At 45.0% G+C, this 12626-nt stretch overlaps 1 protein-coding gene across 1 annotated transcript in view; it reads right to left on the bottom strand.

Annotated features, from left to right (window-relative positions):
• The window catches only part of LOC137615882 (guanine nucleotide-exchange factor SEC12-like), a 152000-nt gene extending 139594 nt beyond the window's left edge, over positions 1-12406 (bottom strand). Inside the window, exon 1 of the mRNA XM_068345598.1 lies at positions 12179-12406. Coding sequence (XP_068201699.1) covers positions 12179-12313 — 135 coding nt within the window. The 5' untranslated portion in view covers positions 12314-12406. The remainder of the gene's footprint in view (positions 1-12178) is intronic.
• Between the last annotated feature and the right edge of the window lie 220 nt (positions 12407-12626).

The raw sequence follows: 12626 nt of genomic DNA on the forward strand, positions 1-12626 counted from the left end.
TGCATCTCTTCTTGTCCAGGAAAGTTCTGACTTTTACGAGACACTTGGCCTGTCTTTCCTGAGAGGGAGAAGCCCGAAAAAGAACTGAATTCAGAACTATCCCCAAATAGAGAATAGTCTGACTCGGTCTGATCCGAGACTTCTCCCTGTTGATGACCAGGCCTAGATCCTGAGCCATCATAAAAGTCTTCCGTAAATCCTCCAGACATTTCTCCCTCGATCGTGCACGAATCAGCCAATCGTCCAGATAGAAGGATATCCTTATCCCTTCCTGATGCAGCCAACCTGACACATTCGCCATTACCCTGGTGAAGACTTGAGGAGCCGTGCTGAGACCGAAGCAAAGAGCTCTGAATTGGAAGCACTTGCCCTCCATTACAAACCTCAGGTACTTCCTCGAAGTCGGATGGATGGGGACATGGAAATATGCGTCCTGCAAGTCGAGGGACACCATCCAGTCCCCTGGACGTACTGACGCCAGCACCGACTGAGTCGTCTCCATGGAGAACTTTGTCTTCTCCACAAATACGTTGAGCGCGCTGACATCCAGGACGGGTCTCCATCCGCCCGAGTTCTTGGGGACCAGAAACAGGCGATTGTAAAAGCCTGGGGAGACTAGATCCCGAACCGGTTCTATCGCCCCCTTGTCTAGCATTTGGTTGACAAGGTCTACTAGAGCCTTCTGTTTCCCAGGATCTGAGTACCGGGCTACTAAGGCCAGCGGAGCATCTGCGAGAGGAGGTTTTTTTCAGAAAGGGGATCTTGTATCCTTCCTTGATGACTGAGAGGGACCAGGTGTCCGCCCCTCCCCTCTTCCAGGACTGCCAAAAACCTGACAGTCTTGCGCCTACCGTCTGGAGGAGACGAACTTCATTTCCTGGAGCGAGGTCTGAAAGAACCCCTGGTAGATCTTGGTCCTGAATCTTGCCTTCTCCCTCTAAAATCTGATCTTGAAGTAGTCCTGCCCCGAAAGGGCTGCTGGAATCTCCTTTCCTCCCGTTTCAAAGAAGAAGGAGGGGCTGCAAAGGGCTTACGAGCAGAACGAGATAAAAGGTCTTGGGTGGCTTTTTGGGCCAGAGAACGCGTAATGTCATTAACCAGAGACTCGGGAAAAAGATGTTGAGAGAGGGGGGCGTAAAGAAGCTCAGACTTTTGAGCATTGGTAACAGACCTAGAAGCAAAAGAGCAAAGCAGAGCTCTCTTCTTTAGGACCCCAGCTGAGAACAGAGCAGCCAACTCATTCGCCCCATCTCTGAGGGCCTTATCCATACAGGACATAATGCTCGTAAGGTCCCTAGATCCATCCATCTGTTCAGTTTTCCTTGCGAGAGTCCCAAGCGACCAGTCTAGGAAACTAAAAACCTCAAAGGCTCTAAAAATACCTTTGACGAGATGATCCAGCTCCGACATTGACCACATGACCTTGGCTGAGTTGAGAGCATGCCTTCTAGCAGAGTCCACTAAACCAGAGAAGTCACCCTTGGAGGAGGAAGGCACTCCCAGACCCAAAGGTTCTCCAGTTGCATACCACATACCCGCTCTTGAAGCAAGACGAGCTGGTGGAAACGAGAAGGAAGTCTTAACTGTTTGTCTCCGCTCCAAAAAGTTCAAGAAGGGAGCGAGAGAGAACTTTGTAATCTCCCACAGCATCGGCAGGATTATCATCGTCATCAGAAACATCCTCGAGGGCCTGATCCACATCTGCAATATCCTTCGAAAGAGGAGAATCCTTAGAACCCGACAAGGGCAAATCAAAGGCATCATCCTGCAAAAGACGGGTTGCATCCTGGAGTCCCGCGCTAGAAGAATCCTTGGAACGAGAGGCAGTATCGTCCCGAAGAGGCAGGGTGGTATCGCCCTGGGACCGAGAACGAGAGGCAGAGTCGTTCTGTCGTCGAGAGCGAGAGGCGGTATCGTCATGGCGGCGAGAATGAGAGGCGGTATCGTCGTGGCGGCGAGAATGAGAGGCGGTATCGTCGTGGCGTCGTGAACGAGAGGCGGTATCGTCGTGGCGTCGAGAACTAGGGTCGGTATCGTCGTGGCGTCGTGAACGAGAGGAGGTATCGTCGTGGCGAAGCGAACGAGAGGAGGTATCGTCGTGGCGAAGCGAACGAGAGGAGGTATCGTCGTGTCGAAGCGCACGGGAGGCGGTATCGTCTTGGTATCGAGAACGAGAAGCAGCTTCGTTCGATAAGGTATCGTCCCGGTATCGAGAACGAGAAAACGTATCGCCCTGGTATCGCGAAGAAGTATCGCCTGGCGCAAGCACACATTCCTCATCCTGGCGTAGAGAGGGAGAAGTTCTCTTTAAAGAAGAACTCCGTTCTCTCTTAGAAGCAGACTTCTTAATCGGCAACGAGTCGTCTTTACGTCTGTCAGACTGGGCGTGAGGGCGGCTAAAGGCTTGTACTAAAGTCAAAAGTTGTTCCTGCATGACAGACATAAAGGATTTAGCAACATCAGCTGGGTCTTGCGGATCCGAAGGGGGGGGCTGACGAATAACACTCGTATCTTCGGCAGCAGGCTTCGTCCTTTTCACAGGCACGGAGACGAAATCATCCTCCGACGGACAAGGTTCATAACTGCTAGAACCGGGAGAGAAAGAACGAGACCGTTCGTCGCGGTTCCATCTCCTCTTAGTAGGTCTTGAAGCTTCATACTTCCATTTACGTCTGGACGAATTCGGAGAAGAAAACAACACATCCGACTCGTCTTTCCCGTGACGGTCAAGAGCAGCCTGGGAATAGACAACAGGACTGTCTGAGGCGACGGCTGACCGAGGGTACGTACCTCTCACCCCCTTTCGGTCATCGACGTACCTTCTCCCTTGGTCCTGGGAGCTTGGTAGAGGTCTAGGCCTAGGGGTATGACAGATTCGGTCGGTCGCCACCTCCACTGCACTAACACAAGCACTTTCACTTTCCTTACCTTTAAAGGCCTCCAGCTGTTCTTTAATGGCCTTCAACTCGGCCGCCAGGCTAGCGTACCGAGGGTCATCCGTAGATACGGAACCTGTAGTAGGTGCAGGAGTTACTACCTCAAGGGAAGGATCAACTTCCAAAGAGGAATCAATAATAGGATCAATAGATAAATCTACGCTAAGTTCGTCTTCCTTACCACTAACAGACTTAGACTTAGACCTAGAAGCTCTCCTAACTCTATCGAGCTCTAGCTTACGCACATAGCGCTTCATAATTAACCAATCTTTCTCATCCAAAACCTTACATTCCCCGCACCTATTATCAAGGGCACAAACAAAACCCCTACAATGAGAACAAACAGTGTGAGGATCAACCGCCATTTTGGGAAGTCTCACCTTACATTCCTCATTCGCACAGATACGGTAATGACTCTTTTCACTCATAATGAAACACAGCAAACAAAAAAACTAAGAGAAAACAAAATACAACGATCGCCAAAACCCCAAATCAGAGTACTTCACCAAAAAAAGCAGACTGGTACACCGAACAGGGAAATCGAAGAAAAAACTCTTAATGACGGACCAACGTGTTATCGATCCGGCCGGCAGAGATGAACTGAAGAACAGAGAACGGGAATGATTCCTCCTACCACCCTTTGACGGGTGTTACCACCCAACCACCACAAGGCGGTTGCCTAGTTTTAGAAAAATTCTGCCGAAATAGAGATAATTAGCTATGTATATATAACTGCCAGGTAAGTTCTATTCGTAAAAAGACATAAGTCAAACTCGATCGCCACCCATAAAATACGCCGTGGTGGCCTAACTGCCGAGGCCTCCACGTAGATATCGTACACTACACACACACATCTGAAAAGGAAACTTACTTATTTCTATACTCAAATATATATACAAACATGAAAACATGTTTACATATATATTGAGTAAATGAAAAGTAAGCGATTAAGTAAAGACAAAACAGACAATGGCTGCCAAGCGAGGACCAAGACAGAGACGTCTGTCACAGTCCGAGCCAAAAGTTAAAGTTAAAGTGAAAGTGAGTATTCACCTGTGTGTGAGGGGGAGGAGGGGTAGCTAGCTACCACTCCCCTACCCCCCCGCTAACTAGCGCGGGGGTAATACACCCTCGTTAAATTCTAATGGCTCGCCATTTCAGCTACGCTAAAAGTAATACCCTTTGTAAATAGCGTGGTTTGTATTTCGGTTACGGAACAACTAGTGTTTTTTGTTGGTATAGACTGAATCTTCCAACATTCCTAGATGGATGGTTTGGGCCTGGAATTGTGTGTCCTTTAGGTCCAGTGTACAAATGAAGACCTGAGGTCTTAACCCTTGTTCGAACTCCAACATAGTGTGGACATCAACCCAAAGGGACAGCTCCTTCCAGATCCTTTTGCATGGAAGATTATTGACGCTGGAGTCTTGACTCGTGTCGTAAAGGATCAGACGCAATACCCAGTGTAAGAATTCTTCCCTGAGAGAGAATTCCTTTAACTAACAGAAGGAAGGCAACGCTTAGCCCTATCATTGATGCTATTCCTTAGAATAGAATCAATCTGGCGAATGTTAATCAATGGTTAACGGTTGGGTACAGTATTGTGGTTACTGTGCAGTTGGAGAGTGTTCGCAAGTAGTTCCCTGTCGACAAGCCGTTGATGAGGGTTCTCGAACGTTTGCCGATCACTTTAGTGTGATGGCGAACGGCCAGTAGCAAGAAGTATGTTGTATACCTTCTGATCTAGGGAACTACTAGTAAGTCCGAGTCACGAACTGCTGGCGAATTGCCGATGATTGGTGAATCGGTGGTCTGTGAGCCGATGGTGAGATAGAGATCAGCAAGCTGACTATGGTCCCTCCTGGTTGGTCAGAGATCAGCAAGCTGAAGATGGGCTGGTCAGAGATCAGCGAGCTGAGTTCAAGGATCGAAGAAAGATGAGCTGCCCATCGGTGTTCTAGTGATCAACAAGCTGATGACAGGTTATTGACTAACAATCGGTGATTGGAACGCTAGCAATCAGAGATCATTAGTCATTGGAGGGACTAGAGGTCAAGGATCAGCGCTGAGCTAGCAATTGGCGATCTGGTAATCGGCGACCTAGCGATCAGCAAACCGTGAACTAGCGTGTCAAGGAAAAAAGAAACTTCAGAAGAGACAGGGACCAATGATTCCCCATTTTGATTCCCCTTGTAAGATGGAATCTTCATGATCTAGAATCCTTCTGTGAAGCCTCTTTCCTCTTTTCCCGGAGGCCATGTTATGCGTTTGCGGGGAGAGGAATTGGGCAATGGTGACCTGTCCAAAAATTTATATTCCTATTTTCTGCCTATTGTGCGAATGTGCAGGAGAGTACTGGAGTGATGGCACACAGAATGATGACGGTGCTCAGTTTCTGCTGAAGCGCAGTTTCCGGTGAATGCGCAGAAGAGCGCTGGAGAGCAGGCAAGCGCTGGCTCTTTGGCAAGAGCTGGCGCATTGGATCTGCAAGCACTGGCTCTTTGGCAAGAGCTGGCGCATTGGATCTGAGACCGCAACTGCGCAGGAGGGCGCTGGTGCACTGGCACGCAGTAAGGCAATGTGTAGTTTTGTGTAGTCTCCCTAGAATGCGCCGAAGCGTGACTGGTTGCACAAGGGCGGATGCATTGGCACGCGCGTGAGAGTACTATTGGTGCGCGCGGAAGGGTTTGGGGCGTGCGCATGGAAAACCGTTGGCGCGAGCGCGCGGTGGACCATTGGCGAGCGCGAGCACAGAAAACCGTTGGCGCGCGTGCGCGAGGAAGAACATTGGCGCGAGCATGCAGAAGACCGTTGGCGGGCGCGTGCAGAAGACTGCAGGTGTGCGAGCGCGCGGGAGCAATGTGCGCGCAGATGCAGGAACGATCCACAGAAGAGTCCTGGATCTCTCAGCTACTACATCCCGACGTTTCAGGATGGTATTTGCCCACAAGTTCGAGACTTGGTGGGCCAGAAACTCGATTGTGCGAGTACCTGAGAGAAGGAAGGTTTCCATAACTTTCCGGGTACGTTCCTTGGAGAAATCTTCAGAACGTATCAGGATACCTAAGGTCCAACCCCTGGCGGCGAACCTACTGGTTAGCGTTCTAAAATGATCCGAAGTGCTGGTCATGTTGTCAAGGGCGTTCTTCTAAGAGAAGGGAGGACGCCCATGACGGCGTCCTCTGAGGGACGGCAGTGACAGCAGATTCCCCAGGCATGAACAGAACAGCTCTGCTTCATCGGCACTCTTAGTCGAACGAAGAAAAACTGCATAGTTAACTGAGAAAAAAATAAAATTAATTATTTAACAGAAAATTCCCTAGGGAGGAACTCCGAAGAGGAACCCCGAGGGAACAACATAAAAATAAGTATTGCGCCCTTCCTTCCCCAGTCGACATCCACAGGAGAAGGGGGAGCACAGTAACTAATAAAAACCAGAATTACAATCATTTAAATCAGCTAAGAATATTCACTAATAGTGAGAACCACTGATCCTCTGAAGGGAAGTGTTCCCCACGGAGAAATCTGAAAAGTTAAAATTGCAATTATAATTATAATTTCACAAAAAAAAATTGAGACAAACAATCGGAAACGCAACCTAACCCGCGAACGGAAAAGATCCTCTTCCCAATAGTACACTGTTGTTGAAAGGTGAACAACTTTAAGAAGAGAAAGACCATAGTCAATCTCTGAGAGGCCACATTCCCTTCGCTCAGTAATCCATGTTTCCCGTAGGAAAAGGGAAAAGGCGAAGACAATAGTTGAATGAGGAGGGTCCAGGTGAAGACGATTCCCCTGCGGTGGCTGAGTCAACGGTTATATGCCGACGGGAAGACCGATGGACCAGAGAGGGAGAGGTCGTTCCCCACAAAGTGAAAGTGTGCTGGCCTTGCACAAGTGTCGTGTCGTATAGGTATCATAAGCACAGCACAAACACTGAAAAGGAAACTTACCACATTTCTATACACATACATATACATGAACATTAAGAATGTTTTCATATACATACATATACTGTATACAGTGAACCCTCGTTTATCGCGGTAGATAGGTTCCAGACGCGGGCGCGATAGGTGAAAATCCGCGAAGTAGTGACATCATATTTACCTATTTATTTAACATGTATATTCGGACTTTTAAACCTTCCCTTGTACGTAGTACTGTTAACAAACCACCCTTTAATGTACAGAACACTTAATGCATGTACTACAGCACCCTAAACTAAAACAGGCACAAATATTAAAGGCGATTTTATATCATGCGTTTCCTAAACACCTAAAAAGCACGATAAAAAATGGCCACCAATGTTTTGTTTACGTTCATCTCTGATCATAAGGAAGAAACAAACTCATTTAGTGTACAGTACACATATATGTATAGGTTAGTTTTTGCATCGATTATATTGATTATACAGTACTGTACTGTATGTTGATTTGTTTATTACCAATGTTTTAGTTTACGTATTTTTCTTAGGACTTCCAAATGAAATGTTTTTCTTTATGACGCCGCCTGAAACGACGGCGTGTACGCTCAGTAAACAACCACGCTCAGAACAAACAAGGCATTTAACGCGCATGATGATAGTGATAAATAATGATACAGTACATACAGTATTTACAGTAAAAGCATTTACAAAATATGTTACCTTACAAATATAAATTATACAGTATTGTACGTAGCAAAGCAGGAAAACAATTTACGAGAGAGAGAGAGAGAGAGAGAGAGAGAGAGAGAGAGAGAGAGAGAGAGAGAGAGAGAGAGATTGTTTTACGTACGTAAATGTAAATTTTAAACAAAAAAAATATGATAGGTTACAACATGTAGACTTTTAAAACCTTCCCTTCAACTTAATGCATACAGTACGTAAATTACTAAACTATAAAACAGGCAGTAAGAATATTAAAGTAAAAAATAAAGATTGTTACTGTACTCACCACGAAAGAAGTTGAAGAAAAACTTGAATGGTGATGGCGATGAATTTGATGCACAGTAGAAATGATGATGATGAAGCTGATGATGTGTTCTACTGTGCAGCCAATGATAGTATTTTACGTCTCTTCAGACGGAGGTGTCTTTTCCTGGGACACCTCTTCAACTTCTTCCTGGGAAACTTCAATTTCTTCCGAAGGCGTACTAGCAGGAGGAACTGGCTCTTTTTTGTGAGGCTGGAAGAACATTGTGATTGGAAGTTGTTGCCGCTGCTTCTTTTTTCGATCCAAGAGCATTTTGTAGGGAGTCATTATGTCATCAACCTTGTTGCAGAATTGCATCGAGCGAACCATATCCTCGTCCCACTCTTGCAACATTTCTTTCAACTCCTTCGCGTGGTTGCAGGCCTTGGCAAGCCGTTCTAATGTTAAGCCCGTTTCTTCGACATTTTCTTGGGTCTCTTCCTGGGTATCACTCTCTTCCTCACTTGCCGATTTCGTCAGGTCTTCGAGGTCTGCGTCAGTTAGGGGCTGGGAATGGCAGTCCAACAACTCGTCGACGTCTTCAGTCGTCATGTCGCCAAACCCGTCACCTCCAATTATGGCCGCCAACTGCACAGATTTCCGTATTGCAGAGTGTTGGATTTCCGACGGAGTAAATCCCTTGTCGTCGTAAACAATATCGGGCCACAACTTCTTCCAGCTCGCATTCACGGTTGCAGGTTTCATCTCTTGAAGTGCCTTCTGAATATTCTGCAGGCACGTGGCTATGGTGTACTGCCGCCAGTACGCCTTCAAGTTAAAATCTTCATCCTCGTCATCTTGGGCAGCATCCACACACGCAACGAGGTCCGCCAAGGTATTCTTCGTGTAGAGGGCCTTGAACGCCCTGTTAACCCCCTGGTCCATCGGTTGAATTAATGACGTGGTGTTGGGTGGCAGGAACTCAACCTGAATGCCCTCATGCGACAGGTCAGTTGCGTGTCCACCAGCGTTATCCATAAGGAGAAGGATCTTGAATGGCAAGCCCTTCTCTAAGAGATATTTACTGACTTGCGGGATAAAACACTGGTGGAACCAGTTGGAGGTCAGCATCTTCGTAATCCATGCTTTTTGATTATGCATCCAGTACACGGGAAGGAGATTCTTATTTTTATTTTTCAAAGCGCGAGGATTTTTCGACTTATAAATAAGCCCCGGCTTCAACAAAAATCCAGCAGCATTGCCACACATCACGAGGGTAACGCGATCCTTGAATGCCTTAAAGCCAGAGGCTTTGGCTTCCTCTTTGAACAGGAAAGTTCGCGACGGCATTCTCTTCCAAAACAAGCCAGTCTCATCCATATTAAAGACTTGTTCCGGCTTGTATCCACCTTCGGCGATAATATTCTTGAACGTCTGGTTCACGTAAGTTTCAGCAGCGGCAGTGTCAGCGGAAGCAGACTCCCCATGCAGGGAAACGCTTTTCAGGGCGAAGCGTTTCTGAAACTTCGCGAACCATCCTTTGCTTGCGGAAAAACGTTTCTGAGGCTGGGAATCAGTGGATGTCCCTGGTTGAGGATCATCTGCATCATCATCATCTTCAGCATGGTTGCCGTCGTCGTCTTTAGGTTCCTTTGCAGCAAAATTCTCATATAAACTCAAAGCCTTTGTTTGGATGGTGTTCGTATCCAAGGCTATGTTCTTCTTCCGGCAGTCGGCAATCCACACAGCTAAAGCACCTTCCATGCGTACGATCGTTTTATTACGCGTTGTAACGACTCGCTTCGCTGATCTGCTAAAGGTGATTACAGCCGTCTTTCTAATGTTCGCCTCGTCCTTTTTGATATAGCGAACGGTGGATTCGTTGATGCCAAAATGGCGGCCGGCGGCCGCGTAATTTCTACCATCTTTTAACATGTCGAGAAGCGTAACCTTCTCAGCTATCGTCATCATCCTTCGGTGGCGTTTAGGCTCACTACCAGCCTTAAGAGAAGCAGAACGCTTGGGAGCCATTACAGTAGGATTTACGTACAGTACTGTAACAAAAAGTTCAACTTAAAAAGGTCGCACACAGCACAGATTAAACTTCACAAACTTAAGAACGTCTACTCAGCGATACGCGGTAACAGAGAGTGAACGATCCAGCCCCGCGAGAACTTTGATGCTGCGGGTAGGAGATGCGGGCAAAACACCAATCATAGGCTAGATAACAAAACTTGAGTTCTGATTCGTCATCTATCAGCGCTTGAACCAATCACAACCCGTCTTACAGTACTATGATGCGTTGGTTACCTACTCATAGAAGATGCCCCGCGCATACTGAACGTACGTAGATTAAGTACAATACCGTAATAATAATAAATAATGATAATAATACTGTACAGTAATAATAATAATAATAATGATAATAATAATAACAATAATAATTTTATTAACAACAACAACAATAATAATAATAATAACAATAATAATAATACAGCTTTACGTACGCTATTTTACGCCTCTCTCTCTCTCTCTCTCTCTCTCTCGTACGCTTATTCGAAATGTGATTTTTGCAACAAAGAATATTATTGGATGCAGTACTGTACTACGTACGTATACATACAAAAGATTCATGGAAAAGAAGCACATCCATTACAGTACACACCATTCTAATATGGTATGACTGCATCTGATTTGCGTTTCATGTTCGATTTAATTTTACTACGTACTGAATTATCGTATGATCACATTCTCTTTTCGTGTTTTATTTCTTTCTGTGCTGAATTATATATCATATGTAATGCAATGAACAATCAGTAAGAGCAGATATTACTAATTACAGTATTAATGGAATTACAGGTAACAAAATATCGTATTTGGGGGTCTTCAGATTTCGCGGTATTTTCGAATTTTCCGGAAAATCCGCGATATGTATATATATATGGGTTATGGAAAAACCCCGCGAAGTGGTGAATCCGCGATTGTCGAACCGCGAAGTAGCGAGGGTTCACTGTATAAGAAAAAGTAAGTTAAAAGACAAAAATTAATGGCAGACCAGAATGGGCAAGGAGGAAGAGCGGAAACAACAGCTCTCCATCCAAGCCAAAAGTAAAGTGAACTAAATCACAGGTGTGTGAACGGGAGTGGTAGCAAGCTAACCCCCCCCCCTTACCCCCGCTAACTAGCAGTGTGGGTAGTTAACCCTCGCTAAATTTTAATGGCTCATCATTTTAGCTCCGCCGAAAGTATAACTCCTAATAAATAGCGTGGTTAGTATTCCAGTTACGATACAAATTTTTTTTTCTGATAAATTACTCAAGTGCTTTATCTAAAGCTGGTCCTTTTTTTTTTGAGGAGGAATGGTATTTTTACCCTACAGTATTTGTTAACAAAACTTTAACAAAACAAGAGGAAGAGAAACTAGATAGAAAAGTGTGCCTGAGTGTACCCTCAAGCAAGAGAACTCTAACCCAAGACAGAGGAACACCATGGTACAGAGGCTATGGCACTACACAAGACTAGAGAACAATGGTTTGATTTTGGAGTGTCTTTCTCCTAGAAAAGCTGTTTACCATATCTAAAGTCTCTTCTACCCTTACCAAAAGGAAAGTAGCCACTGAACAATTACAGTGCAGTAGTTAACCCCTTTGGTGAAGCAGAATTGTTTGGTAATCTCAGTGCTGTCAGGTGTATGAGGACAGAGGAGAATCTGTAAAGAATAGGCCAGACTATTCGGAGTCTGTGTAGGCAAAGGAAAAGAACCATAACCAGAGAGAAAGATCCAATGTAGTACTGTCTGGCCAGTCAAAGGACCCCGTAACTCTCTAGCAGTAGTATCTCAACGGGAGGCTGGTAACAAATTAGATTCTATTTTTAAACAAGACTTTTCAAACCTAGGTCCCTTAAAAGTGGATACATAAAAACTACCACTTTTTCTTTCATTTTCTAATTGTTCTTGCGAGTCCTTCGACAGTGATGATTTAACAGTAAATGAGCAATGTGTGATATAAAATTTTGGATACTCTAACCGAACAAGATAAAACGACAGTGGAGGCCCTGTCAAGAATAGGGTTCCCCTGATGTATAGGACCGGAAAAACAGGGGTCAAAGTAAGTAAGTATAATCTCCTACGACATGATAAGCCTGGCAAGGGGTTAATCAATTTTTGAGGTTATGCCTAAACAAATTGACACAGGCTAGGCTACTTGGTCTGGCCAGATCCAAGCTAGGATAAGCACAGAAAGATATTCATTCTTTCATACGTCAAACTTTTGCGAACTTAACAGAAACAAGAAAATTTGTGACACAATAGTACATACAACAAAGTCGATAGTATAATCGGTAACTTACAAACTGATTTTTTATTCCAGTTTTGGCAGATCCTCCTCCACCGCCAACCAAAATGTAACGACTGGAAACCCCAATAATGGCATAACTTGGGAAATTCAAGCTGGCAACAGTCTCTGATGTTTTCTGTGCCGACATTTTACATTGGATGATACTTCAGCTGAGATAATAAGTTACGCGTGTAAAAGTCCAGCTGTATTTTGACGGTACGTCTGTCAGATGATTTTTGACAACAAACACGTCAGTATCATTAGTTCAGGGTTATGCTCCATTAAATTTATTTATATTCTTAATAAATTGTTATTTAAATACATTTTATTTATAAAACTATAATTACTTTTATTATCAAAATACTTTACTGATGCCTTAAAATACTAATCTATCTTATTAGATAATTATAATTCACCGTTAGAAGATAAGTATATAACACAGTGGAGAGAGAGAGAACAAG

Source organism: Palaemon carinicauda, chromosome 1 (genome assembly GCF_036898095.1).
Source record: "Palaemon carinicauda isolate YSFRI2023 chromosome 1, ASM3689809v2, whole genome shotgun sequence".
NCBI classification, from domain to species: domain Eukaryota; kingdom Metazoa; phylum Arthropoda; class Malacostraca; order Decapoda; family Palaemonidae; genus Palaemon; species Palaemon carinicauda.